Here is a 25,345-nt window from a genome sequence, read left to right as displayed (position 1 = left end):
GCTCTTGCGGCGCGAACGCCGTTTTCTTTAGCAAAGATTTTTTTCTCTGGTAAGAGCCTCTACGCTCTGGGCCTGGCCCCGGCCGCAGCACCGCCCGCCTCCGCCTCCTCAAAACTTGGGCGTCTCGCCCGGCAGCGTGAAGCCCATCGCCCGCTTCGCGTCGGCGAGCGTGCGGCTCGCCGTCTCGTCCGCCGCCTCGGCGCCCTCCCGCAGCACCGAGGCGAGGTACTCCGGCTCGGCGACCAGCTCCGCGTACCGCGCCTGCAGCGGCTCGAGGTGCGCAATCAGCGCGTCGGCGAGCAGCGGCTTGAAGGTGCCCCAGCCAACCCAGGTGGCGGCCTCCGCCTCCACCTCCTCCTTGCTCTTGCCCGTCATCGCCTCGTAGATGCCCAGCAGGTTGTTCGCCTCCGGCCGGTCGGGCGAGTAGCCGATCCCCTTGATCGAGTCCGTCTTGCACTTTTTGATCTTCCTCCGGATCTCGTCCGGGCTGTCGAGGAGGTTGATGCGCGAGAGGTCGTTTGCGTCCGACTTTGACATCTTTGCGGTCCCGTCCTGCAGGCTCATCACGCGCGCGTTTGACTTGACGATGAGCGCCTCCGGCTCGACGAAGACCTTGCGCTTCTTCTTCTTGGCGTACTTGTCGTTGAAGCGGCGGGCGATGTCGCGCGTGAGCTCGAGGTGCTGCCGCTGGTCATCGCCCACAGGGACGAGCTGCGCCTAGGTGGGGGCGAGGAGAGGGTCGGCGAGGAGAAGGTCGGCGCCGGGCCGAGGACTGTGCGGGAGGAGGGTCGAGGTCGAGGAGCGGCGGGAGGGCTGCGGGCCGGCCGGGGCCGCGGAGTCTGCATCCTGTGTGAGGGCTGCGGGGAGGGGCGGGAGGCTGCGGGAGGGGGGGCGGTCTCACCTGGTAGAGCAGGATGTCCGCTGCCATCAACACTGGGTAGTCGAAGAGGCCGACCGAGACGCTCTCTGCGTTGGCGGCGCGCTGCGACTTCTCCTTGTACTGGATCATCTTCTCGAGCCAGCCCATCGGCGTGGCGCAGTTGAGCATCCACCTGCTCACATCGCCACCGGTGGAGAGGTGCGAGGAGCCGCGCCGCCCGCCTCCCAGGTGGAGAGTGCATCAGCTCGGAGTGCGCAGAGACGTGCGACTGGACAAAGATGTTTGAGCGCTTGGGGTCGATGCCAGCCGCGAGGTAGAGGGCCGCGGTCCGGTAGGTGGCCTGCGAGAGCTCCTTCGGGTCGTGCGGCTGCGTGATCGCGTGCGAGTCCACCACGCAGAAGAAGTTGTCATATGACTCCTGGTTGGCGACCCACTGCCGGATCGCGCCGAGGTAGTTGCCGAGGTGCAAGACTCCGGTGGGCTGCACGCCCGAGAGCACCCGCTTCTTGACGCCAGCCGCGCCGCCGCCGCCCGGCGCCTCCGCCGTCTCCGCCGCCGCGCCTGCGTCTGCCAAGGTGCTCGCAGCACATCGCGGTGCCGAGAGCACGCGGGCGGCCCTGCGGCCTAACGCGGCGGAGGAGCCGAGCGTGCTCGCTGCGTGTCTGCAGCGCGGCGCGACGCAGCTGGCCATCGTCGTGAGCGTCATCAGCCCGAGAGGCATGGGAGCGTGGAGGAGAGGGCGAGAAGGCGCGGCGCGGGCTGGATCGGCTCGCCTGCAAGAGCTCTCGCAGAAGAGTCGGAGTTTTTTATTTCTCGAGTCAAACGAGAGAGAAACCGTGGCACAGTCCACCTGTGTGATGCACGCCCTGTGAGCGGGGCGGGGTGCGTGTGACTCAGGGTTACGAAGGAACCCCAGAAATAGCACTACAGCACACAGTGGCGGGCAGTCAAGACACGCGAAAAATCCCTTGGAGGAACTTGCACAAAACGCTAACACTGTCTCGCCGAGGCTCGCCGAGGCGCGGGGGTTCCGTTGCCCCTGCGCGTTGTGGGACCCTTGGTGGGACCTGCTCAAGCTTTTGGGCTTCAGGGCGTGCTGCTGTGCGCCAGCTACTTTTCGGCTCCCGCATGGCCACCGACCTCTGGCGCCTCGACCGGCGCGAGATACTCGCGCTAGTGCACCAGTTCCTGCAGAACGAGGGCCACCTCGGAGCTGCCAAGGAGCTCGACGCGGAGCTCTGCGAGGTGGGCGCGGCGCCGAGTGTGCCGGTGAGGCAACTCGAGCACCTGCTCAATCTTGCACTGAGCCATGCGCACGGGCTCCCCGGCGACACCGGCTCGGAGGCCACGCAACGCACGCTCGCGGCCAAGCTCGGCCGCGCCGGCAGCCACGGCGCCGGCAGCTCCTCTGCTCTCCACGCGAGCCTCTTGACGCGAGACTGGGCCTCCAGTCGCCTCTACGGCGCGATCCGCTCGGAGCTGAGCGAGGAGGAGCGACCCGCCTCGCGCGGCCGGGACGCGGCGGCAGCCCAGCCGCCGGCGGGGAACGGTCAGACCGTAGCAGAGTCGCCGCGCTTCGCGAGGCCGCCGCCTCCGCCGCTCCCGTCGCCACGCCTTCAGCCTCCTCCGGCGCCGACGCCTGGCCCGAGGGCTCCGCCTAGCGGCCCTGGCCACTACCCAACCGGCCCGCGCCCTCCGCCGCCGCCATCGCAGCCGCCGCCACCGCCGCACCGCTCCGTGCCGCCGCCTCCGCCGCCCGCCGGACGGCACCCTCCGCCATCCGGGCTGCCTCGGCGGCACGGAGACGCAACAACACGGCCTCCCCCTCCCCCTCCGCCTCCTCCGGCGCACGGCGGCGAGGCGGGCGGGGCCCGCGACGACAGGGGGAGGGACGGGTCGGGCGGGCCTGCCTCGCGGGGCAGTCAGGCGGGCAGTCAGGCGGGCAGCCAGGCCCGCCCAGCCGCCCGCAGCAGCCGCCCCGCCCCCGCGCCAGAGGGAGGGAGGCCCGCTCTGAACGGGGGAGGGGGGGCGGGTGGCGGGGAGGGCGCAAGGCAGGGCGCAAGGCAGGGCGCAAGGCAGGGCGGAGGGGAGGGCGGTGCGGCGAGCCGGCCTGGCGTGGCAGAGGGCGGGCAGACGCAACTTGCGGCGCGGGAGGAGGCTGTGGAGAGCGAGGCGGAGGAGGGGGAGGCGGAGGAGGGGGGGGCGGAGGAGGGGGGGGCGGAGGTCTCGGGAGGCGCGCGTGCGGACGAGGCTGGTCGCGATGCGGTGCTGGGGTCGGAGGGGGCGGCTGGGACAGGAGATGGGGAGGGAGAGGCAGAGGGCGGGGCGGAGGAGGCGGAGGAGGCGGAGGAGGCGGAGGAGGCGGAGGAGGCGGAGGGGGTTGCGGAGGAGCCGGCGGTGCTCGACGACGCGCGCGGGCTCGACCGCCTCTTTGCGCGGGGCCTCTGTCCGAGCGTCTTCTTCATTCGTCCTTGCGACCTGCCTTGAATAGGCTCGACGACCTCTTGGGCGGGGACTCGGACCTGGACGACTTGCTCGAGGAGGAGAAGCCCAAGGCGGCGCACAAGGTGGCGCACAAGGAGAAGCCAAAGGAGAAGCCGAAGGAGAAGCCGAAGGTGGCGCACAAGGAGCAGCCGAGGGACAAGCCGAGAGACCAGCCAAGAGACAACAAGCCGCAGGAGAGGCAGGAGAGGCGAGCCGCGCCGCCGCACGCTCCGCCTACCGCCGCCGCCCCCGCGCCGGTCGCCTCTGCACGGCGGGCGACGGCGGGCGGCAGCGAGGGCGCTCAGCCGCGGCGGCCGGCGCAGCCGCCCCCTCCGCCTGCAGCGGTAGCAGCGCCCGTGGCTGCCGGCCGCCCGCGCGTGGCGGACCGCCCTCGCGATGCGCCGCCTCCTCCCCCTCTCGGCACGCCTCCCCCTCCCCCTCTCGGCGGGCAGGGAGGAGGGGTGCGAGCACCGCCGAGGGGCGCCGCCCCTCCTGGCCCGCAGGGAGGAGGGCGAGGCCAGGGACGAGGGGGAGGCCAGGGAGGGGGGGGGACAGCTCCCCCCTCGAGGATCCCGGCCGCGCACGGGGAGCCGCCACAGGGACCTCACAACGGCCACTCAGGCGGAGGCGCGGGCCCGGGCCCGGGCGGGAAGCGCCCCCACAGCTCGAGCTGTATTCACAGCTCCCCCCAGAGCGCAGCAGTTGCGGGGCCGGACCCGAAGCGGTGGGAGCCTGCCCTTAGCCCTGCCGGCCCCGCCACCCAGCCCCCCCCCCCCCCCGCTCCCCGACCAGCAGCCGTCTCGACGCAGGCCGCGCGGTGCCGATCTCCCGCCTCGAGATCTCCCGCCTCGAGAACTCCTGCCGCCCGCGCGAGGCTACCCTTCAGGAGGCTCGGACAGGGGAGGCACGGACAGGGGAGGGGACAGGGGAGGGCGCCCCTCCGCCTTCAGCTCCGCTCCCCCACCTCCGCCGCCGCCGCAACGAGGAGGCGCGCACCCGCGGGGCGGCGCTCCGCCTCCGCCGCCGCAGCGCTCCCCCTGTGGCCCGCGGCCACACCCGCCGCCGCCGCCGCCGCCGCCCGTCGGCCTCGCACCGGCCGGCGGCGGGCGGATGCACAGCGCGCGAGGCGCGCCGGGTGGGCGGCGCTGATACGGCTGCAGAGAGGCCGCCGCCATCCCGTCAAGAAAGATCGTCATGGACATGGCATCCGCAGCTCGCGAACCGTTTCCACCGAGAGACCGCCTCGCGAGGGTCGTGGTGTCACGCGTGAGAGAGGGCTCGCTCGCACCTCGCTCTCTTGTTCTTTTGCTATTTCATTGTTTGATTATCTCACCGCCAGGGCCCAAGCCACTTTCGACATCTCTCAGAGTCTTGACGAGACGGCACGCCACACCCGCCGCGGCGTTTTTCGCCGGCTTCCGAGGTCTGAGCTGTGACCGCACCGCACCAAACTGTGAATCTGTGTGCGCCGCTGCGGGCTCGCTGGTCGCTCACCCTGCCGTTGCCTCCGGCAACGCACGCGCGCACTCTCGCAGGTTGTACGCCTTGAGCTCGGCCCACCGCGGCAGCACGCTGACTGCCGCGTCGGACTTGATGACCTGCGGAGGCGCGCGGGATGACACGCCGCAGGAGAGCAGTGTCGTGGCGGTGGCGTTGGCGGTGGCGGTGGCGTTGGCGGTGGCGGAGGAGCGGTGCATGCGCGCCTCAATCACGACGGCGGCGGAGGGGGCGCGGAGGTTGACGGTCGCCTTGGGCGCGACGGCGTGTACCGCCGCCGCAACCTCCCGGATCACGCTCTCTTTGTCGACGGCTGTGTTGTGCCTCCGCCGCCACTGGACCGCAAAGGTGCCGCCAAACCCGGCGAGAGGAGCGAGCAGCGGCTGGAGCGCAGCCACGATGGCGGCGGGGGTCGCGCCGCAGACCGCCTGCGGGCAGGAGAGGGAGGCCTCGCGACGGCGGGCGCTCGCCACCTCCCCCCTCCCCCTCCCTCCGGCCCGGCTCCACCTGCACCGGAAGCAGCCGGATCACGTGCGGCGCGCTCGACTCGCCCCGTGCCTGCGCCTCGCCGAGCGCGCGGCTCGCAATCTCAGTCGGGTCGTCGGCCTCCTCGCTGAACCGCAGCAGCACCGTCCCCGCGCAGCCGGTCTGCGCCACAGAGAAGCGCTTTGCATGTGCCGTGCCGCCGCCGCCGCTACCGCCACCCTCGCCACCGCCCTCCTTGAGGGCCGCCAGCTCGGCTGCAAGCTTGTCACCAGCGGTTCCGCTTGCCGAGCCGCCGTCGCCGTCGTCACCACCGACACCGCCGTCGCCGGCGGCAGCGCCGCCGCCAGCCAAGTCGTCGAGCAGCCTGTAAGCCTCTTTGATGGCCTTGTGCTCGAGGTGCGTGTCGCAGGTGATGAGGACGCCGCGCATGCCGCGCGAGAGCTCGCACACGCCCGGCGTCGGGGCTACGTACCGCCGCTTCGCGTGCGAACCACCGCCACCCTCGCCACCCAGGCGCTTGTTGCCGCCCATCGTGATGCGTGCAATTCTTTTTCTCTCGCTCGCCCCATGGGCCCGGCCGGGCGGGGCCGGCCGCATCGCGCTCTCACCGGAGGGTTTAAATGGGAAAAGAAAACACGTTTAGCCGCCGTTCGCCCGCCGCGGCCTGTGTGACCCGGAGCAGTCTTAGATGGTCCCCGAGCAGGACAGCGCGGCGCCGCCTCCAGCGCACGGTGCCGAGGCGGCGCCCACCGCGGCCGACTTTTCCGAGGCAGTTGCTGGCGGCGGTGACGACGCGACGGCGTCCCCTTCGGGCAGTGGCGACGCCTACGAGCCGGCGGAACGCGACCCGTTTGCCACAGCAGCGGACAACAATCCTTCGGGCAGCGACGAGCCTAGCGCCTTTGGCCGGATCATCAGCGGCACAAGCGTGGCGCCTGGACCGGCGGCGCTGCCGGACGACTTCAGCAGCGAGGCGCCCGGCTGGGATGCGGCGGCAGGGGGTGCTGCCGGCGGGGAGGGTGGCGAGTCTGCCTCGCCTGCCGCGGCTCGCCCTGAGGGCGGCGGCAGCAGCCCTCCTCCGGAACCGTTTGTGACGGAAGAGGGAGCGGAGGAGGCCGTCGCCGATTCCTCTGTTGCTGCCGCCGACGAGGTTGGCGCAGAGCCCGCGGTGTGCTCGACGCCATCGGTGCAGCCTGGGCCCGCCGAGACGCGCGCCCAGCTGGTCGCCGCGCAGGAGGAGGCGCTCGCGGCGGACGACTTTGACGAGGCGGAGCGGATCCAAGCGCAACTCGAGCAGCTGCAGCAGGAGGAGCAGCTGCCGAGGGCGGAGGAGCAGGTGCCGCAGGAGGAGCCGTCGCCGGAAGAGGTCTCTTCTGCCTCCTTCGACGACGCCACTCCAACCATCGATGCCGCCGCCGCGCCTGCCGCCTTTGGCTCTGGCGACTTCGGTGGGGCTGCGGCTGACGAGGCCGCCGCGCCTACCGCCTTTGGCTCTGGCGACTTCGGTGGGGCTGCGGCTGACGAGGCCGCCGCGCCTACCGCCTTTGGCTCTGGCGACTTCGGTGGGGCTGCGGCTGACGAGGCCGCCGCGCCTGCCGCCTTTGGCTCTGGCGACTTCGGTGGGGCTGCGGCTGACGAGGCCGTGTCGCTGCGGAGGGTGGAGGCGGGCTCGTCTGCGTTCGACGCCTTCGGAGAGGAGGAGGAGGAGGAGGAGGAGTGGGCAGACGTGGCCGAGGGGGGCGAGCGGGAGGCGAGCGACTTCTCCGACTCGCACGCCTTCGAGGACGGCGACGACGCGGATTGGGCCGACGTCAGCGCGCCGATGTCCTCCGGCGAGGAGATCTCCCCCGTCGGCGTGCGAGAGGGCGAGAGCGCCTCCCGCTTCGGAGAGCAGGCGTCCGCCTCCTTCGACCCGCCGGACGGAGCCGACCCGTTTGCGAGCGGAGAAGCTTCGGCCAGCTCGACCACCTTCGCTGGCTTCAGCGATGGCGGGTCGGCGGCGGCGTCCTTCGGCACGTCTTCCGCCGCCGGCGGCGGTGCAGCCGAGTTTCCAAGCGAGGACGGCTTCGGCAGTACGTCGTTCGGCGGCAGCGAGTCGGGCTTCTTCGCGTCGGGCAGCGGCGGCGGCGGCGGCGCCTCCTCCGGCTTCACCGACTCCGAGTCCGCTCCTGAGCCCGCGGCGGCGGCGTCCTTCTTCCCTTCGGACGGGTTCGGCGATGCGCCGGCCGGCGACGGCGGGTTTGGCGCAGGCGGCCTCCGGGCGGTGCCAGCAGGCCGCCTCTGCTAGCTGCGCACAACGAGTCCCTCTCACGCCGTAGGCTTCGCTACGTCCTTCGGTGGCGCCGAGTCTGGCTTCTTCTCGTCCAGCGCCGGTGATGAGTCGCCTCCACCACCAGAGTCCTCCTCCGGGTCCATTCCGGCGGCGGCGGGCGAGGCGGCGGCGGCTGCGTCGTTCTTCCCGACCGGCGGGTTTGGCGATGCGCCGGCCGGCGACGGCGGCTTCGGCGATGGCGGCTTCGGCGACGGTGGCGCCGGCGCAGGCAGCCCCAGCTTCGCTGCGAATCCCGTCTCAGCCGGGCGTGAGGCATGACAGAGCTCTTAACGCCATAGGCTCCACTGCATCGTTTGGCGACCCCGAGTCCGGCTTCTTCTCGTCCGGCGCCGGTGATGAGTCGCCTCCACCACCAGAGTCCTCCTCCGTGTCCATTCCGGCGGCGGCGGGCGAGGCGGCGGCGGCTGCGTCGTTCTTCCCGACCGGCGGGTTTGGCGATGCGCCGGCCGGCGACGGCGGCTTCGGCGATGGCGGCTTCGGCGACGGTGGCGCCGGCGCAGGCAGCCCCAGCTTCGCTGCGAATCCCGTCTCAGCCGGGCGTGAGGCATGACAGAGCTCTTAACGCCATAGGCTCCACTGCATCGTTTGGCGACCCCGAGTCCGGCTTCTTCTCGTCCAGCGCCGGTGATGAGTCGCCTCCACCACCAGAGTCCTCCTCCGGGTCCATTCCGGCGGCGGCGGGCGAGGCGGCGGCGGCTGCGTCGTTCTTCCCGACCGGCGGGTTTGGCGATGCGCCGGCCGGCGACGGCGGCTTCGGCGATGGCGGCTTCGGCGACGGTGGCGCCGGCGCAGGCAGCCCCAGCTTCGCTGCGAATCCCGTCTCAGCCGGGCGTGAGGCATGACAGAGCTCTTAACGCCATAGGCTCCACTGCATCGTTTGGCGACCCCGAGTCCGGCTTCTTCTCGTCCGGCGCCGGTGATGAGTCGCCTCCACCACCAGAGTCCTCCTCCGGGTCCATTCCGGCGGCGGCGGGCGAGGCGGCGGCGGCTGCGTCGTTCTTCCCGACCGGCGGATTTGGCGATGCGCCGGCCGGCGACGGCGGCTTCGGCGATGGCGGCGTCGGCGACGGTGGCGCCGGCGCAGGCAGCCCCAGCTTCGCTGCGAATCCCGTCTCAGCCGGGCGTGAGGCATGACAGAGCTCTTAACGCCATAGGCTCCACTGCATCGTTTGGCGACCCCGAGTCCGGTTTCTTCTCGTCCGGCGGTGCCACCGCCGCCCCGGACTGCAAGTCGGCGCCGCTGTCCGAGCCCAGCTCCTCGGCCTCAGCGCCAGCGTCATTCTTCGCTGCCGGAGGGTCCGGCGACGCGGCGGCGGGAGATGGCGGTTTCACGGCTTCCTTCGACAGCGCCTTCGGCGTCGGCGGTGGCGGCGGCGGCGGCGGCGGCGAGAGTTTCATCGAGTCTGGCGGCGAAGTTGGCGCAAGCACTGCGAAAGAGGAGCTCGACGCTCTGGTCCGCGAGCTAGTCGCTGGTGGCTTTCCGGAGGAGGTTGTGAGGGAGGCGTTGGCCGCCACCAACAACGATCGGTTGGCCACGCTGGACCGGCTGGCGACGCTGCCGGTCGAAGCTGGTGGCGTCGTCAAGGCGCCCGCCCCCTCCAAGCCGGCGGCGGCGGGGCGGTTCGCGAGCCTCTTCGGCAAGAAGAAGGAGCAGCCGAAGTCGGGCATCGTCCGGCCTGCTCCCGCCGCCCGCCCTTTCCCCGCCTTCCAGCAGCCGCCGCCGCCGCCGCCGAAACCGCCGCCGGAGCAGCAGCAGCGCGACGGCGCTCCGGCTGACTCGGAGCAGGCGGCCGCCGAAGAGGCTTTCCTCGCGCTGCGCGCCGACCCCGCATTCAAAGGCACAAGCGACAGCGCGATCAGGGCCGCCATCGCAGCAGCGGCCAAGAACAAGAAGGCCAAGGAGGCTCAAGAGCAGGCAGCCGGCGAGACCGAGCCGCCGCCGCCGCCACCGCCGCCGCCGCCGCCGCCGCCGCCGCCGCCGCCGTCGTTTGATCAAGCTGAAGCAAGGCAGGACCCGCCGTCTAGCGACAGCGGATTCGCCGGCGTTGCGGCGTTTCCCCCGGCGTCCTTTCCTCCGCCCGCCGTCGGCGCGATGGATTCCTCTTCGCTCGACCTCTTTGGAGGAGCGTTCGCACCTGCGCCGGCTTGCGTCATGGCGTCCGCCGACATGGCCAGCAGTGTCGATGTGTCGGTTCCAGCCGACCCGCTCGCCACTTCGGATCTGGGTGATTTGGCCAGCGGAGGCGGGTTCGTTTCCCTCGCTCCGACCGCAGCCGTGACCGCACCCCAAGGCGGTTCGAGCGGAGCGGGCACTTCCTCGGAGTCGCTTGGCGAAGAGCTGAAGGGGCTCAAGCTGAAGGCGCTCAAGGCTCGCGCCAGAAGCGAGGGCGTCTCCGAGGAGCAAATCGAGGACGCCGACGACGCTGACGACCCGAAGGCAGTAGTGATCGAGCTCATCCTCGCGCGGCAGGCCGCCAGTCCTCTGGGCGCCGTTGCTCCAGCTTTCGCGCCCGCTGCCGCGACTTTCGACGGCGGCAGCATCATGCCGACCTTCGCCGCGGACGCATTTGTGACTTCCGCGCCTCCTGCAGCGGCGAGCAGCTTCTCCGCTTCGTTTGACGCGCCTAGATTTGACGGGCCTGCTGAAGAGGGCGCTTCGAGCCTCCCAGCGAGCTTTGGCGACTCCCTGGCCTTCCCACCCGCACCCGCCGAGGAGTCTCTGGCAGCGGCCAACTCGAAGCCGTTCGGGTTGCCCTTGCAGGCAGGCTCTTTCGGCGGTGGCTTCGCAGCCAGTGACGACCTTGCGAAGGACGGTTTTACACCCACCGGACCCAACGATGTCTTCGCGCCCTCCGCGCCCCCCGATAGCTTCGGGCCAGCCGCGCTAGCCGCGCCCTCTGCGCTGGGCGACAGCTTTCCCTCCGCGCCGGCGGACAGCAGCTTCGCGCCTGCAGCGCCTGCCGCGAACACCTTCGAGCCTTCCGACACCTTCGCGCCCTCCGACACCTTCGCGCCCTCCGCGCTGGGCGACAGCTTTCCCTCCGCGCCGGCGGACAGCAGCTTCGCGCCTGCAGCGCCTGCCGCGAACACCTTCGAGCCTTCCGACACCTTCGCGCCCTCCGACACCTTCGCGCCCTCCGCGCTGGGCGACAGCTTTCCCTCCGCGCCGGCGGACAGCAGCTTCGCGCCTGCAGCGCCTGCCGCGAACACCTTCGAGCCTTCCGACACGTTCGCGCCCTCCGACACCTTCGCGCCCTCCGCGCTGGGCGACAGCTTCGCGGCTGCGGGTGGCAGCGAGGAGCGGGTCCGCGAGGCCGAGACGGGCTGTGGCGCCAAGGACAGCTTTGGCGTGCTGTCGGCTGATCTATTTGCGGAGCCTCCCGCAGCGGGCACCGCGGTTGCCGAGGGCGCTCTCGCCGTGGGGACGAGGTGCTGGTACACCTCTTCGCAGGACGGCAGCAGGCTCTTGGTCGAGGTGCTCAAGGTGTACTACGACGACCCTCCTCCCTACTACTCCATCCGCATGCCAAACGGCTCCGAGCGCAACACCGTCCGCGAGAAGCTCGTCGTCGCGAGCGACGCGGAGATCGCGGCCGCAGAGGCGCCGGGCGAAGCGGCTGGCGAGGCTTCGGCCGCTCCTGTGGTGGACGAGGCCGGTAGGTGGCACTTCGAGGACCAGGGCGGCGCCGTGCAGGGGCCCTTCTCGCTCGCGCACATGCGCGCCTGGCACCGCCTCGGCTACTTCCCGCCGTCGACGCGAGTCCGGCAGGGAGACGACGGGGCGTGGTCCACAGTCGCACTGGAGCCCGAGATCACCGAAAAAGAAATCACCGCCGACGAAGAGGGCACGGCAGGCGTCGGGCTAGAGCCTGGCCTCGCAAGCAGCGGCTCCGCGCCAGCAGCCGACACCGGCGCAGCCCTCGCGCCGGGCCTCTTCGGCGGCGCCGTCGACGCGGCGCCCGTCGTTGCGGCAAGCGCCGGTTTTGCCACCGCGCTCGAGCTGCCCGGTGACAGCGAGGCTGCGTTTGTGGCGCCGATGACGGGCGCTGCGTCGAGCGACACGGCGGCGCAGGTGATGGGTGCGAGCGACATCGCCCCAATGGGTGCGAGCGACATCGCCCCAATGGGGGTCGCCAAGGCCTCCGCGGACCCGTTCGCTTCGTTTGCTGCCACCGCCCGAAGCGCGCTCTCCGGAGCAGCAGCGGGAGCGGCCGAGCTGACCGCCGGCGTGGCGAAGGATGAGGGTGGAGGCGAGAGCGCAGCAACGCCGCCGGGGGATGGAGCGGTGCTGTCGCCACCTCCGGCTGAGGAGATTGTGGCGCTGGAAGGCGCGTCAGCCGACACCGGCGCAGCCCTCGCGCCGGGCCTCTTCGGCGGCGCCGTCGACGCGGCGCCCGTCGTTGCGGCAAGCGCCGGTCTTGCCACCGCGCTCGAGCTGCCCGGTGACAGCGAGGCTGCGCTTGTGGCGCCGATGACGGGCGCTGCGTCGAGCGACACGGCGGCGCAGGTGATGGGTGCGGCGGCGCCGGTTGCGGAGAGCATTGTCGTGGTGGACGGCTGGCTCGCCGACAGCACGGCACCCCCCGCTGCTGCGGCTGGTGGGGCCGGGGCCGGGACAGGCTTTGGCGCGGCCGGCTTCGACAGTGGCGCGGCCGGCTTCACCAACAGCGGGCCTGGCTTCGACAACAGCGTGTCCGGCTTCGGGACGAGCTTTGCCCCCGCGCCCACCGAGGCCGCCTTCCCGCCCGCCGCCGTGCCGCCGCCAGCCGATCGCCCCTCCGGCGGCTTTGGTGACCCTTCCACTTTCTCACCTGCGCTCGCTGAGCCCGCAAGCTTCAGCTCCAGCAGCTTTGGCGACGCGTCCAGCTTTACACCCGCGCCAACCGAGGCCTCGGGCTTTACGCCTGCCGCCTTCACGCCTGCCGCTGCCCCGCCGCAACCGTCGCCGCCGCCGCCGCCGCCGCCGCAGCAGCAGCAGTGGGCGACGACCCAACAGCCGATGCCGCAACACGGCCACTCGTACGGCGCAGGAGCCAGCAGCTACTACCCGCAGGCTGCAGCGATGCCGCAGGCTGCAGCGATGCCGCAGGCGCCGCAGCAGCAGTACTACCCGCAGCAGCAGCAGCAGCAGCAGCAGCAGCAGCAGCAGCAGCAGCAGCAGCAGCAGCAGCAGCAGTACCACCACCACGGCTACGGCGGGTATCCCGGCGGCATGGCGGGGCAGATGTACGCAGCCCAGCCGCAGATGTACGCTGCGCAGATGTACGGGCAGCAGCAGATGTATGGGCAGCAGCAGATGTACGGGCAGCAGCAGATGTACGGGCAGCGCATGTACCCGCAGCAGCACGCGGGCATGGGCCAAGCGCAGCCGCAGGGCGCAGCCGCCGCGGCGCCCAAGTCGCTGCAGCTCAACCCGACCACCGTGAACCCGCTTGACAACATGTTCGGCAAGAAGAAGTGACGCGCCAAGAGAACGAGGGCACCGCGATCGTGTGTACTGTACCCGGTGGGGGTTTGCTGTGGGTTTGATGCGCCGTGTAGCTTGTAGGTGGTGTCTGGTGTGTTGCGTGCGCGAACCGCGATCGCGGTGTCGGCGTCGTCCGTCGAGGCCGAGACTCTGACTGTGGCTCTACCGACGGCACGCACATCTATGTATAGCCGGTTTAAAGCCGTACACCCGGGCAACGCAAGCTCCTTTTTAAACATTAAAGCCGTACAGAGTTTGGTACGATTTTCTAGCTATATGCTCTCCGTCCTCGACATTTGATGGATGATGCCTGCCTTCTCACAGGAGTTTGTCGGCACGTCGCGTCGTCGGCGCGGCGGCGCGCAGCGGCGGGCGCTGACGTGCTCGGTGAGCACGGCTGGGTGGCTGGGAGCGTTAAAAAAACAAACGACCGTCGTTCGGTGTCGTAACGTATGTTTGTGGGGGAAATGGATACTAAATCGGCCGCCACGGAGGCAGATGGTTGAGCGAAGTGTAGTACGACCTGTTCGTCTGTCTCTCTCTCTCTTCTGTCTGTCTGTCTGTCTAGGTGGCCGACCGTAGCGGACAGTGAAAGGCGCACTGAGACAACCCTGTTCTCCATGTTCTCTAGCTTGTCTGTCCGTCTCGCATAGAGCGAAGGTGTTGCGGTGGCGCGGGCAGTCCCCAGCCGTGCCGGAAGCCCTCCGCCGCGGCCGCAGTGAAGGCGTGCTGAGAACGAGGCGGCGCGGCGGACGGTCCGAGATGAGACGCCAGGTTCAACACCGCGGCGGCCGGCACCTCCGCCGACGGCCGGCGCAGCTCCGCATCAGCCAGCGCCTCTGCCGCGAGCAGCGCCAGCTCGGCACGTTGCAGGTCGGCGGTTAGCTCCGCGGCCGCAGCGGCGGCGCGTCGGTGCGGCGGCACCTCGCCTGGCATGGCCTCGTGGAGCTCTGCAAGGTGGACCTGGAGGTTGCCCTCAGCCTCGATGAAGTCCTGGACGATCTGCGACAGGTCCTCGCCGGCGCTCAAGGCGCGAAACATGCGGCGGCACGCGTCGTGCCCGGCCTCGAGAGCGGGCAGCGCCATATGTGTGTGTATATGTGCAGATGTTTGTGCACACGCGAAGCGCCACACGGTGGCCAAGTCGCAGCGGAAAAAATAACGGCGGCCTGGTCACTTTCCTGCCTCGAAAGGGCGGGGCTGTCCCGGAAAGTGAGAGACGCCGGGCAGCGTGGCGCACAACTGAACCCTCCCATACGTGTCTGGCTCCTCCTTTGCTGTCCCATCTCCTCATCTCTTTCCCGCCTGGGCGGGGCAGTGGGCGGGCGCGCGGTGCGGAGATGTGTGTAGATGTGAGATTTTCAGTGTACGTACTTTTAGCTTACTGGGAGAAAAGGGAGGGGGGTTGTGTTCTCTAGGCCCCTAAGGGCCCTGCGCGCGGCGTGAGAGCTTGGAAGCGAGCTTTGCACGGCGATCGAGGAAGGCGCGGTTCACCCCCTTCACCGAAGCGATGGAGATGCGTTCCGCGTGGTGTGACACAAATGAGAGGCGGGAGTGGGGAGGGTACGCGGTCGGTGCGGGCGGTCAACGCCCGAGCGTTGAGCCTTGCGCACAAGGCGGTTGATCTTTGCAACTGCTGGCGGCGAGAAGCCACCGCCGAACTCTCAGTGTTATGTAGCTCTTACCGACCGGTCTTACGTACGTAGGTAGGTCGTAGCCGAAGGTGAATGAACTGCTGACAGGGTATTTTTGAAAACAGGGGCTGAGAGTGCTAGACAACCCAAGCAAGGGAGGGATGGGAGAGAGAGAGATTTTAGAAAACCAACAAGAAATCACGTCTGTTGGGATGGGAGGACGGCACGCCGCCACCACAGCGCACAGGGATTTTAAGGAGAGGAGTGTGGTTAAAGAAAGAAAGAATCTTTCAACACAAGCCTCTCTCACAGCACACTGGCACGAGAAGGGCGCGGACTAGAGCACACCAGCGGACCAGAAAGAAAGAAACGAGCAGCCACCAAGTTATCGCAGGTGTGTGCGGGCTGGTGCCATGTGCAGGCGGGCGAGCTGCTGCCTCCTGCTGGCCTTCCCGCTTGCCACTGGATCACCCTGGGGCCCGAGCGGGCCGCGGCTCGCTCCTGCACCGCCCGTGCCGCAGCCGCAGTGCTTCGACACCTCGCCCGCCGCCAAGCTGCGCGGCGGGTCTATAGCCGGCACGTGCGAGAGCGCAGCGCTCCGCGAAGTGAAGGAGTGGCACCCGGTGCTGCTTGCGCTGCTGGGGACCTCCTTCGGCTGGTTCATGACCGCGCTCGGCGCCGCCGCCGTCATCATCAAGCGGCTCGGCCTGCCGGAGCCGCTCTTCCGGAAGGTGCTCGACTTCTTCCTCGGTGTCTCTGGCGGCGTGATGACGGCCGCGTCGTACTGGTCGCTGCTCGCGCCGGCGCTCGACTTTGCCGAGCAGCAGGGCTGGGAGGAGGGCTGGGCGGCGATGCCGGTCGCGCTCGGCTTTGTGTCTGGCGGCGCGCTGCTGCAGCTGACCGACCTGCTGATGAGCAACCTGCACGAGTCGCTGGAGGACCTCTCGCTCTACAAGAACGTCGCAACCTCGGAGGGGTCGGCGACGCGGTCGCAGCGGCTGCGCCGCCTGCTGCTGCTCATCATCGCCATCACAATCCACAACTTCCCAGAGGGCATGGCGGTCGGCGTCGCGTTTGGGGCGCTCGGGTCGGCCCCGGGCGCGACGTTTGGCAAGGCGGTCTCGCTCGCCATCGGGATCGGGATCCAGAACTTCCCCGAGGGGATGGCGGTCTCGATGCCGCTCATGCGCGAAGGCATCTCCCCGCTGCAGGCCTTTTGGTGCGCTCTCCTCCCGCCGGCAGAGTGGCCGCTGCTCCTCTCTCCTCTCCCGCCCTAGCCTCCTCCTCTGGCGACGGGGGAGGCCCGTGCTGCAGGTACGGCCAGCTGTCCGGGCTGGTGGAGCCGATCGGGGGCGTGCTCGGCGCCGCGTTTGTGCAGTACTGCAAGCCGATGCTCCCTTTCACCATGTCCCTCGCCGCTGGCGCGCCGCCCTCCCCCTCCCTCCCTGCCGGGCCCTTCTCCTTGCCGCGGTTCGCCCTCTCACCCCGACGGGCCCTCTCCCGCCTGACCCCTCCCGCCGCACGGGCCTGCCCGCGCAGGCGCGATGATCTTCGTGGTCGCCGACTCGCTCGTCCCCGAGATGCAGGCGCACGGCAACAAGGCCATCGCGATGCAGGGGCTGATGCTCGGCTTCGTCTTCATGATGGTCCTCGACGTCACGCTCGGCTGACCGAACGCCAGCGCCGCTCACCCGCCGCTCACCCTGCCACTGCGCAGACACCACCGAGGTCGCAGCTAGTGGGCGCACACACCTCCTCGAGGAGATGGGGCGGATCAGGCGCGCACACCGCTCGTGCGCCCGCAACGCAACCGTCCGTGTACAGCCGCTCCGGTACTATTGTGGGCGTCGTCCCAGACATTGCGAAGTGTTTGTGCGGGTCGAACCTATAAAAGAAAGAAAGAAAACCTGGATGCAACACAGACAAGCCCGGAAGTGGGCGGACAGAGGGATGATGTTGGGGGACCCCTTTGATGATTGATCGTGCTTCGTGGCCGAGACGGGACAGAGATCAGAGTGCCGTGCAAATGAGGTTGAGGACGGGTTCGATGCACTAGCAGCTGCCGTCGCTGGTAGTCAGCGCTTTTTCCTGCCCCAGGCGAGACGCTGTACAACGCCCCCTACAAGGCAAAACCCCCTCGAGCGCGCAGCTCCTGGGTACGCTAAAATGGCATCGGGACAGGCGCAGGTACATCGTGCCCAGCCGCACGCCGGTCTCATCCTGGCCGCACCCGTGTCGCCCGCCGCGCCGCCGCCGCCGCCGCCGCCGCCCGCCGCGCCGCGCCTCCGGCGGCCGAGCCGCGCCGCCCTGCGGCGCAGGAGCAACGTGTCAACCTCGAGAACTCAATCAAGCTGCAGCGAAACATGATGAAGATGGTGTTTGGCGAGCTTGCCTACCAGCGGCAGCTCTTCCCGGAAGACTGCTTCGAGCTCAAGGAGATGGGCGGGAACCACATCCACACCTTGTCCGCCGAAAGCGACAATGTGCGGCCGCCGTCCTGCTCCCTCCGCCCTCTCTCGTCCTCCATCTTTCTCCCGCCACCCGCAGGTCTACCACGAGCAGGTCTCCCGCATGATCTCCTGGTACAGCGATGACAGCATTTTGGAGTGAGTTCGGCCCCGCCACGCGCACCATCTCCTGCGCCCGTAGCTCCCGCGCTCACACCCGGCCCGACCGGCTTGCAGTGCCCTGCGCAACGGCTACCTGGAGAAGGTCATGTTTGTGCTGGCCCACGACCAAGCCTGTGAGCACCCAATCGAGGTCTGGGACCTCAGCTACACCTACGAGAGCGACGACACCGTCTCGTCTCGCTTCACCCGTCGCTCGGGCGGGGGCGGCGCGCCCGCATCGGAGAGCATCGAGGTTGCGCGCAGCCGCCCAAAGGACAAGGTCACCAAGGACTACATCCGGGACGTGGTCAAGGTCGTGCTGCGGCGGCTCAGCCTGCTCCTCCAGGGCCTCGATGACGTGCCGCAGGAGCGGTGGTGTGGCATGAGGCTGCTCTACCGCGACGATGTGACGCCCAGCGACTACGAGCCGTCCGGCTTCTCGCCGGCGCCCGCGACCGTCGCTGGCGCCGGGTCGTTCTTTTTTGAGCGCCCGGCAACCTTCTTCATGGTTGGCAAGGTGTCGACCGGCCACCACGCGCTGTCGCTTGGTGTCGCGCTGCCGGAGATGCCTGGAATCGAGCCCACCGCGCACGATGAGGCGTGCACCACCCGCGACGGCAGCGGCTACCGCTTCGATCTCGTCCAGGCCGCCGACGGCCCTCCCGACGACGAGGACGAGCTGCGAGGCGGCGTCGGGCTGCGGGGCGGTCGTCGAGGGAACGGCGAGGACCTTGAGCGGCTCACGCAAGAGGCGAGCGAGGGTCTGGAAGACCACATCGGTGCGCACATCACGGCGCACGACCTTGCCGCCGAGCTGGAGGTTGAGGCGATTGTCGCCGAGGAGGTGCTGCAGCGTCTTCAGGCGGACGGTCGCGTGTCGTGCCTGAAGCCGAACCCGCAAGGGCCGCCCACCCGCCAGGTGCAGCGGTTCCCCTCCGGAGCGACATCGCAAGATGAGAGCGCGCACGAGTGGACCGAGGTCGACGATGGGCCCTCCGATGCAGAGACCGTGGCGCACTGGAACTCCTCCCCGCCCCCGCGCGACCGGAGGGCCGCGTCCGGCGAGGCCTCCCCCCGCAAGAAGCTCCGCGTGCCGCTCAAGAAGCAGCCCATCGCGCATCAGAAGCAGCCGCTTGGCGACCAGCTGCAGGCCACTCGCTCGAGCAAGCGGCAGCGCAAGGCCTCGATGTCCGAGCCCATCGCTCCGGCGCGCCTCTGAGCGCATGCCATCCGTGGCGCCAAGGCAGAGGCGCATGTCCGGCCGGGGCTGATTGCCCTCGATGAGCGTTGCCTGAATGATGGGGACTGAATGATGGGGACAGCGCCGCGGTTGCGTGTGCGGCGAGTGGCTACCTGCAGCAGGCCCGTGAAGACGATGACACTTCTCACGCCGCGCGCCCGTCCCACGCATCCCCGACCGAGTCAGAGACAAGCCTGTGTCAGGACGACAGGGCGTCACGCGCGCCGTGCGTCACGAGAGACCGAGAGCAAGCTCGGTCTCAGCACAGACACACCACATCGATGGAGCCCCTGGGCGCCTGATCAGGATTCACGTTTAGCTTATAGTACAAAAGTTGCGTGTAATAGCTTTAGAAAGCCGTACAAAAGCTCAATATACAATAAACGGGTGCGCCCCCCCGCTCCGTTCCCTCTCGCAGCCCACACCACGCAAGTCTCACCGCGCTCCCCACCGCGCGCCACTGGTTGGGTAGTAGTCTAAGTTCTGAGCCTCGAGGCTGGACGGGTCTAAGTGTGGCTAGCCACGCTGGAGTGCTTGCGCGGTCTAAGATCAGCGGGAGCCTCTTACATCGGCTAAGTCGGCCGTGGCACGGCCTGGGGCCAGGAGGCTCCCACCGTGATCAACGATACGGCGCAGCCCCCAAATTTTCTTCGCCTGCGGAGGGCGATGGATCCTCTTCATGCTTAGCAATCGCCGCCTCAGCATCCTCCTCTTCCGATTTTCGTTGCTGCTCCTTCATTCTTGAGCGACGTCTAGCCAAACAGTTCTCACATGACACGAAGCTCCTCAAGCTTAATCAAACGCGTGACGGTGAAGCCTGTGTGTGCTGGTCCTCTTTGAACGATCCGCGCGTGAGGTAGCATAGGGCCTTGTTGGCAGCAGCCAGCTTGTTGCGCTGCTTCGTTGCGATGAGCTGATTGGGATCGCAGAAGTGCATGCCAAGCACCACCACGATCTTGAAGCAGAACACATCGCAACCGCATCGTCCGCACTGCCATCGGCATGCCGCGCCCGCCGCTTCGCCGCAGCCGCCTTAAGGCACGCATAGCGGCAGCACATGGTGGGGGGGGTACTTGAGCAGGCGTTGCGCGCCGCAAGTAGCGCACTGGCCCTGGGAGAAGGCGATATGGCGTCGTGCGCGGCATACGCGGCATACGTTGGTGGGACGCGTCCAGGTATTTCGGGTAAACCTGGAGGCTTTTCAGGTATACCCGGGTTTTGCCCGGAGTTGGCCTTATGTCGTCTAAGTTCATGGCCCCCGACCATACAGCGTCTAAGTCCGAGCCCGGCTCCGTGTGGGGGCTAAGTTGAGCGCTCGCTCGCTGCAGAGGCTAAGTGTAGAGCGACCCTCTAGCCCTACTACCCAACCATTCGCGCGCCGCCGGGAGGGGGAGGCGGCGGGATCCGCCCTCTGAGAGCCCCCTCTGAGCCCTCTCGCGGTGTCTCCGAGGGAGCCCTCACTACGCTGCAGTCCGCCACACCGTCACACGTCGATACACACACCGTCTTGTGGTCTTCGTTGTGTCAAAAGAGTTGAAGGCCCTCTACGCGCTCTACGCACTACGGCTTCGTACCGTATTTTGTGCAGCAAGACGGGCCACCCCGCGCGCAAAACATAACCACAAGAGTATGGGTGTATAGCGAGACCGTCGGGCGACAGACACGAGACACCTGACGAACGTTCACAACGCAGGCCGAGTAGTTCCAATTTACACACAGAGCACAATGTCGCAGCTACACGCGCAGTCGGTACCATGTTAAAGACGAGAGCACTGAGTACCGAGAGTCTCCAACCCGTCATCGCCGTCTCGTTTAGGGTCCGGCGGCTCTTTTGCCCGAGCCAGAGCCACTGCATCGCCCTCCGTGGCTTCGGCGCCCTCCCGTTGCAGGGCCCTCGCCCGCGCGACGCGAGCCATCTCGGGCCAGTCCGTAGTCCGGGCCAGGTGAGCGTGCTGCCCCACCACGACGAGGCCGATGGCCGCGACGAGGCCGAGCCAGATGCCTTGGACGCCCATGCCGAAGCGATAGGCGAGCAGCGAACCTCCCGGGACGCCGACAGCGAAGAAGGCGAATATGTTGAGGGTCGCGGGCGCACGCAAGTCGGCGCCGAGCCCGAACAGGACCTGCTGGCTCCACCCAGGGGCGAGGGTGGCCAGGACGGAATACAGGGTCGTGACTGGCATGAGCGACACCGTCGTCTCGAGCACCGCCGCCGCCTCCTCGCTCTCGCCCTCCACGAAGAAGGTTGCGATCCGCCGCCTGTTGGAGACGACGACCGCCGCGAGCGTGATCGATGAGAGGGAGGCCGCGACAAGCGCCACGCCCCCGGAGAAGCGAGCCTCCTGCCCCTTTCCCTCTCCCAGCAAGTTGCCTATGCGATTACACGCCGCGAGGCCCCACCCAAAGACGAGCAGGAACTCGCAGACAAAAACCGTCGTGCAGATGGGGATGGCGGCCGTCACCGCGCACGCCGCCGCGCCGCCGCCGCACAGCCCAGACGCCACGAAGAGGGTGCACTCCCAGCCTGCCCACTCGGACATGGTCATCGCGGCGGCGGGCGCGCCCTTGCTGACAATCTCGCTCCACCCTTGCAGCGCCTGCCGCCCCTCGCCCCTCCACCGCGGCCACGACCGGAGGCGGTGCCGCCGCAGCACCACCGGCGCTGCCAGCCAGATCAGCAGGCCGGCCAGCAGCTCGGTGATGGTCATCGCGAGGGGCGCACCATCAAAGCCAAACGAGCGAGTGAGGCCGATCACCAGGCCCACTTGCAAGGGCGACAGGGCGGCGTTGACGAGCATCGGCAGCCGAACGCACCGCTGCGCGTTCAGAAAGGCGGCCAAGTCCACGTTGGCGGTCACGCCGGGCAGCCCGAGCAGCCGGATCCAGACGAAGCGCTGCGCGTTGGCGACGACCGAGGAGGGCTGGCCGGCGGCCGCGAGGAGGGGGCCGGCCACGGCGGTGAGCGGGAGAGAGAAGCAGAGCATGCAGGCCACGTGGATGGCGAGGAGCCGCATGAGGACCGTGCCGACCCTGCGGCTGTTGCCAGCTCCATGCGCTTGCGAGAGGAGCGGCGCGGCGCCAAAGGTGGAGGAGCGGATCAGCATCAGCTGCGAGACGTTGCAAACCATGGACCCGATGCCCGCAGCGCCCACGAGGAGCTCTCCTTCCGGGAGATGGGCGACGGCCGAGAGCAGGAAGATGCGAGGCGCAAAGCCGACCACCGAGGTGACGGTCTGCGGCCAGCCGAGGACGGCGAGCTCGCGCACCTCCAAAAGGAAGCGGCGGTGCAGCGGCGACGCGAGCAAGGCGGAGCTCCCGCCGACGTCTGTGCCAATCACCGAAAGCCTTGCCTCGCGGCACATGTGCGCGAATGCCTAGATCTATCCAGCACGGCCCGTGGAGCGACGGCAGCACGGCCGTGGAGCGACGGCTGCACGGCCGTAGGTGGAGCGGCAGTCGCGATTGTCGATCCCACACCCGCCGCCCACCCCGGCCGGGAGAAAGGGGAGTGCCAGTTTGGGACGGCAACAGAACGAGTATCTTGTGCAAGAACGCAGGGTAAATGTAAGCCGGATGGCTCACAGGCCACCTCTTGCGCCCCGACTGACCGATCTACCGCACTGATCACTTCCGCCCCCTTGCTCCCAGCCCATCCACCTCGCCGAGTCCGAGATATGCCAAGGCGCCGCACACCTTATGAGGTTGTTATGCTGGCTGTCATAACAACCAGTGGGAGGTGTTATGAGTGTTACTGTATGAGGTGTTATGAGGTGTTATGAGGTGTTATGGTAGGGTGGGCATAACAGCCATAACAGTGATGGAGGTGTTATGGGGTGTTATGGGGTGTTATGGGGTGTTATGAGCAGCCAGCCATAACAGCTCTCCTCCTTGATTGGGGCCAACAGAAAGAGCCCTAGCACTGCCGGTTGGGCAAGGGGAAGTCGTGCTCCGCGCATGCCTCGGCGGTGACGGCAGCGGGCATCTCACGGACGGTTGCCTCGTCGCAGCAGGAGGCCTATGTAGCCAAGATACAGCCCCAAATGTGCTGTAGGAGAGAGGCAGCTAAGCGGCGATGTGAGCGGCTAGCCTTGAGCTTGCGAAAGTACCGCCGCTCTTCGCCGCGAGGTCCAGAGCTCTCCTCCCACTTTCCCGCCGCTTGCCGAATGTTGTAGATGGCGCCGCTAAAGGTCGAGGGCAACGACCCTAGGGAGGAGGGCAGCTCAGAGGAAGGAGGCCGCGCGGGTGGCGCGGAAGCTGCTGCTGGTGCATCTGGGACAAAAGCGATCTCTCAGCACCCCCTCTTCGCTACGGCACACCGAGAAAATTGTCCGCCTGAATCGCGATCAGCATCTCGAACACGCCTACTCACACTTCGATCACTGAAGAGACGATAAATTACCGCCGTCGACGCAAGTCTCTGGCAACCGATGATGTCCTTCCACAGAGAGTGCAGCAAGTCAGGCAGGATCAGCAGAGGTTGACGGAGTGAGCCGAGATGGGCCGAGATGGGCCGAGATGGGGCCGAGTTTGGCCGAGCTTGCCAAAGGCAGCCGGTGATGGCCTTCCAGAGGGCAGGTGGGTAGCCGCTCAGCGCCTCGGCGAGCGCGGGCTGGCTCAGGTCGTCCGCAAAAGAGAGGTTGAAGCCGGCCTGCGGCAATCCGCAGACGTCTCACCGCGTGATGCCTTGCGCAGCTCCGCCGCCAGATGTTGTCGCCTGTCGTACCGGCTCAAACCAACGCGCATTCCGCTCGTCCGTCGCGACGTACACCGGCACGCTCGGCGCAAAGCCTGCGCCTCGCAATCGCGCAGCGACGTCGGCCGCCTGCCCGTTGAAGACGGCGCCCCTACGACCTCGGCTGTCTCGGCTCAACCGCGGGTGGCAGGTCGCCACGTTGATGGAGCGCGGCGCGCCAGCTCTGGTAAGGCCTGTGCGTCGCCTTGTCTCCACGGCGGACGTGGATGGCGTTCCAGGCCGGACCGAGCCGCTGCTCCGCCATCGCCCGCGCGGCTGCCAAGAGCTCGCTCCGAAACCGAAGCGCCGGCCACAGCGCCGCCTGACGCGGCATGTTGGGGACGCGTCCCTGACGCGCCGCGTGGCATGCGTCGCCCGGCCAGACACCGCCACCTCGGCGTCGGCGCCCATCCGCCACCCCCACATGAGGCAGCAGCTGACGCGCAGCACGCGCGACGGCCGGCAACGCAGCAGCGACACAGCGCGGGCGGTCGCGCTCCATCGCGACATGTTGTGGTTGCACGACGGCGGTCGGACCGAAGACCAGCTGATCTAAAGGAGCAGGGTCGACTCGGTGGGAGCGGCGTTGTGCGGGTGGGTGAGGGAGGCGACGTGATCTCTCCACCACGCACCTCCACCTCCCCTTCCTTGACGGCAGAGCGGTTGAGCAGGTCATGCAGCATCGACGCGGAGCCGTGCCACGAGACAGCGGGCACCGCGCGGTTGAGCGCGCGCACGTCGATCAGCCGCGAGAAGGGCACCAGCTCAAGCCTACGCCCAAGGTTCCGCCGAGGTCCGCCGAGGCCCGCCGAGGCTGCGCGAGAAGGTGATCAGCTCCCGCCTCGTTTCAGCCACCTCACGATCGACGCCGTGTGGCGCAACCGGAGGCAGGATGAGAACACGGCCTACATGGGTGTGCGAGGTGGTCAAACGGCCTCTTCCAAGCTGCGTGCTTGGGAGTCCGGGACGCACCCAGCTGAGCGGCGACGTCCGCAGCCATGATGAGGTAGAAGAGCTGGTTTCCTATGTGCCAGCTCGGAGACATCTTAGGCTTTGTCTGGTCCGAGGCCGGGCGGAGAGGAAGAGCAGCTTTCCAAAGCCGCCAAAGGGCTCGTACCTAGAGGGAGGGCGCCTCGCAAGATTGCTCACTACGAGGTCTAGGGCGCTCAATCCCGTGAAACCCCTCCCCTCTGATCCTCACTAGCTGCTCCAGCGCGCCAGAGGAAGCGAGGGCTGGCCTCGAAATGCGGCTGCATCGCCAGCGCGTGCGGCCCATCGTCCGGAGATAGCCACATCCACGGCACCGGCTTGCGAGAGCGCTTGCGCATTCCAAATGCCGCGTCGACAAGTGACGCACGTGCTCGAGGTGCTGCGCCGGACGGGTTGGCAGCGACGAGAGCGGCTCGACCGCGGTCGCTCTCTGGAGCCCATGGCGACGCGGCGGCGGCGAGACTACAGGCGTGTGCCTTGCGCCGATGCGTGGTGCCAGCCATCGTGTGTCGTTTTGGCATACCTGGGTAGTGGTTGAACTTCCAAGTCGGGTTAGAGCGCGACCGTACAAGGTCCGAAGCGCACCATTTTCTTCTTATAGCTTTGTCTGCAGTGCGCCTCGCCTCCGCCACCACCGCCGCTCCCTCGCCAGACACGCCGCCGCCCACCCGCCTCCTCGACCTCCCCACGGACGGAGCTCTAGATAGACGGAGCTCCTCGAGCGCGAGAAAGAAATTCGCGGGCGCTCTCAACACTAGGATTGGCGCGCACTGGCACTAACAACAAAGAAAAAACAGAATAGACTTGACCCAGTTGGTACGCTCAATGCGCGCAGCCTGCTTGTTGATTGATGTTGGTGGCGTGCTGGCGTCGCCCGCCACTCACTCACTGTACTCTGTAGCCCTGCTGTACAGTGGGTTGCGGGCATTAAGAAAACAGGATTTTGCGGCACGCCGCCGTTTCTAAGGACTAAGCCTTTCCACAGCCCTCATCC

The 25,345-nt window shown here is 68.3% G+C and overlaps 11 protein-coding genes across 11 annotated transcripts; 4 read left to right on the top strand and 7 right to left on the bottom strand.

Annotated features, from left to right (window-relative positions):
- Positions 1-42: 42 nt before the first annotated feature.
- On the bottom strand, positions 43-1,571 carry EMIHUDRAFT_426613 (tryptophanyl-tRNA synthetase; the record flags this gene model as incomplete). Its single annotated transcript, XM_005784347.1, is given in 3 exon segments — positions 43-717; positions 902-1,052; positions 1,069-1,571. 3 exon segments carry the CDS (start codon positions 1,569-1,571, stop codon positions 109-111), a joined length of 1,263 nt encoding a protein of 420 aa, XP_005784404.1. The 3' UTR covers positions 43-108.
- A 437-nt stretch (positions 1,572-2,008) lies between these two features.
- On the top strand, positions 2,009-3,367 carry EMIHUDRAFT_98988 (hypothetical protein; the record flags this gene model as incomplete). The annotated part of the gene is made up of 2 exons (XM_005784346.1): positions 2,009-2,429; positions 2,874-3,367. 2 exons carry the CDS (start codon positions 2,009-2,011, stop codon positions 3,365-3,367), a joined length of 915 nt encoding a protein of 304 aa, XP_005784403.1.
- Positions 3,368-4,178: 811 nt separating this feature from the next.
- On the bottom strand, positions 4,179-4,702 carry EMIHUDRAFT_352525 (hypothetical protein). Its single transcript, XM_005784345.1, has one exon. It carries the CDS (start codon positions 4,537-4,539, stop codon positions 4,240-4,242), a length of 300 nt encoding a protein of 99 aa, XP_005784402.1. The 5' UTR covers positions 4,540-4,702; the 3' UTR covers positions 4,179-4,239.
- Positions 4,703-4,854: 152 nt separating this feature from the next.
- On the bottom strand, positions 4,855-5,868 carry EMIHUDRAFT_462672 (hypothetical protein; the record flags this gene model as incomplete). Its single annotated transcript, XM_005784344.1, has 2 exons — positions 5,369-5,868; positions 4,855-5,289 (listed from the first exon to the last, which is right to left on the bottom strand). The coding sequence occupies exons 1-2, from the start codon at positions 5,774-5,776 to the stop codon at positions 4,855-4,857; spliced, it is 843 nt and encodes a 280-aa protein (XP_005784401.1). The 5' UTR covers positions 5,777-5,868.
- Positions 5,869-12,633: 6,765 nt separating this feature from the next.
- Positions 12,634-13,352, top strand: EMIHUDRAFT_352524 (hypothetical protein). The gene has a single exon (XM_005784343.1). It carries the CDS (start codon positions 12,679-12,681, stop codon positions 13,138-13,140), a length of 462 nt encoding a protein of 153 aa, XP_005784400.1. The 5' UTR covers positions 12,634-12,678; the 3' UTR covers positions 13,141-13,352.
- Positions 13,353-13,589: 237 nt separating this feature from the next.
- On the bottom strand, positions 13,590-14,267 carry EMIHUDRAFT_434148 (hypothetical protein). The gene is made up of 2 exons (XM_005784342.1): positions 13,711-14,267; positions 13,590-13,668 (listed from the first exon to the last, which is right to left on the bottom strand). Exon 1 carries the CDS (start codon positions 14,230-14,232, stop codon positions 13,774-13,776), a length of 459 nt encoding a protein of 152 aa, XP_005784399.1. The 5' UTR covers positions 14,233-14,267; the 3' UTR covers positions 13,590-13,668; positions 13,711-13,773.
- A 914-nt stretch (positions 14,268-15,181) lies between these two features.
- Positions 15,182-16,669, top strand: EMIHUDRAFT_352521 (hypothetical protein). Its single transcript, XM_005784341.1, has 3 exons — positions 15,182-15,999; positions 16,095-16,201; positions 16,320-16,669. Exons 1-3 carry the CDS (start codon positions 15,194-15,196, stop codon positions 16,448-16,450), a joined length of 1,044 nt encoding a protein of 347 aa, XP_005784398.1. The 5' UTR covers positions 15,182-15,193; the 3' UTR covers positions 16,451-16,669.
- A 137-nt stretch (positions 16,670-16,806) lies between these two features.
- EMIHUDRAFT_202482 (hypothetical protein) lies at positions 16,807-18,608 on the top strand (the record flags this gene model as incomplete). Its single annotated transcript, XM_005784340.1, has 6 exons — positions 16,807-16,811; positions 16,907-16,967; positions 17,099-17,263; positions 17,328-17,386; positions 17,465-17,584; positions 17,654-18,608. The coding sequence occupies 6 exons, from the start codon at positions 16,807-16,809 to the stop codon at positions 18,606-18,608; spliced, it is 1,365 nt and encodes a 454-aa protein (XP_005784397.1).
- A 1,778-nt stretch (positions 18,609-20,386) lies between these two features.
- EMIHUDRAFT_202480 (hypothetical protein) lies at positions 20,387-21,991 on the bottom strand (the record flags this gene model as incomplete). Its single annotated transcript, XM_005784339.1, has 1 exon — positions 20,387-21,991. One exon carries the CDS (start codon positions 21,989-21,991, stop codon positions 20,387-20,389), a length of 1,605 nt encoding a protein of 534 aa, XP_005784396.1.
- Positions 21,992-22,155: 164 nt separating this feature from the next.
- EMIHUDRAFT_449455 (hypothetical protein) lies at positions 22,156-22,805 on the bottom strand (the record flags this gene model as incomplete). The annotated part of the gene is made up of 2 exons (XM_005784338.1): positions 22,156-22,644; positions 22,717-22,805. Coding segments are annotated over 2 exons (258 nt in total), but the record flags the coding sequence as incomplete, so codon positions are not given.
- A 493-nt stretch (positions 22,806-23,298) lies between these two features.
- Positions 23,299-24,854, bottom strand: EMIHUDRAFT_202478 (hypothetical protein; the record flags this gene model as incomplete). Its single annotated transcript, XM_005784337.1, has 7 exons — positions 23,299-23,451; positions 23,585-23,683; positions 23,755-23,913; positions 23,994-24,132; positions 24,217-24,266; positions 24,350-24,418; positions 24,666-24,854. The coding sequence occupies 7 exons, from the start codon at positions 24,852-24,854 to the stop codon at positions 23,299-23,301; spliced, it is 858 nt and encodes a 285-aa protein (XP_005784394.1).
- Positions 24,855-25,345: the final 491 nt, after the last annotated feature.

The sequence above is a fragment of the Emiliania huxleyi genome (genome assembly GCF_000372725.1).
Source record: "Emiliania huxleyi CCMP1516 chromosome Unknown EMIHUscaffold_17, whole genome shotgun sequence".
Lineage (NCBI taxonomy): Eukaryota > Haptophyta > Isochrysidales > Noelaerhabdaceae > Emiliania > Emiliania huxleyi.
This window is presented reverse-complemented; position numbering and strand designations above follow the sequence as displayed.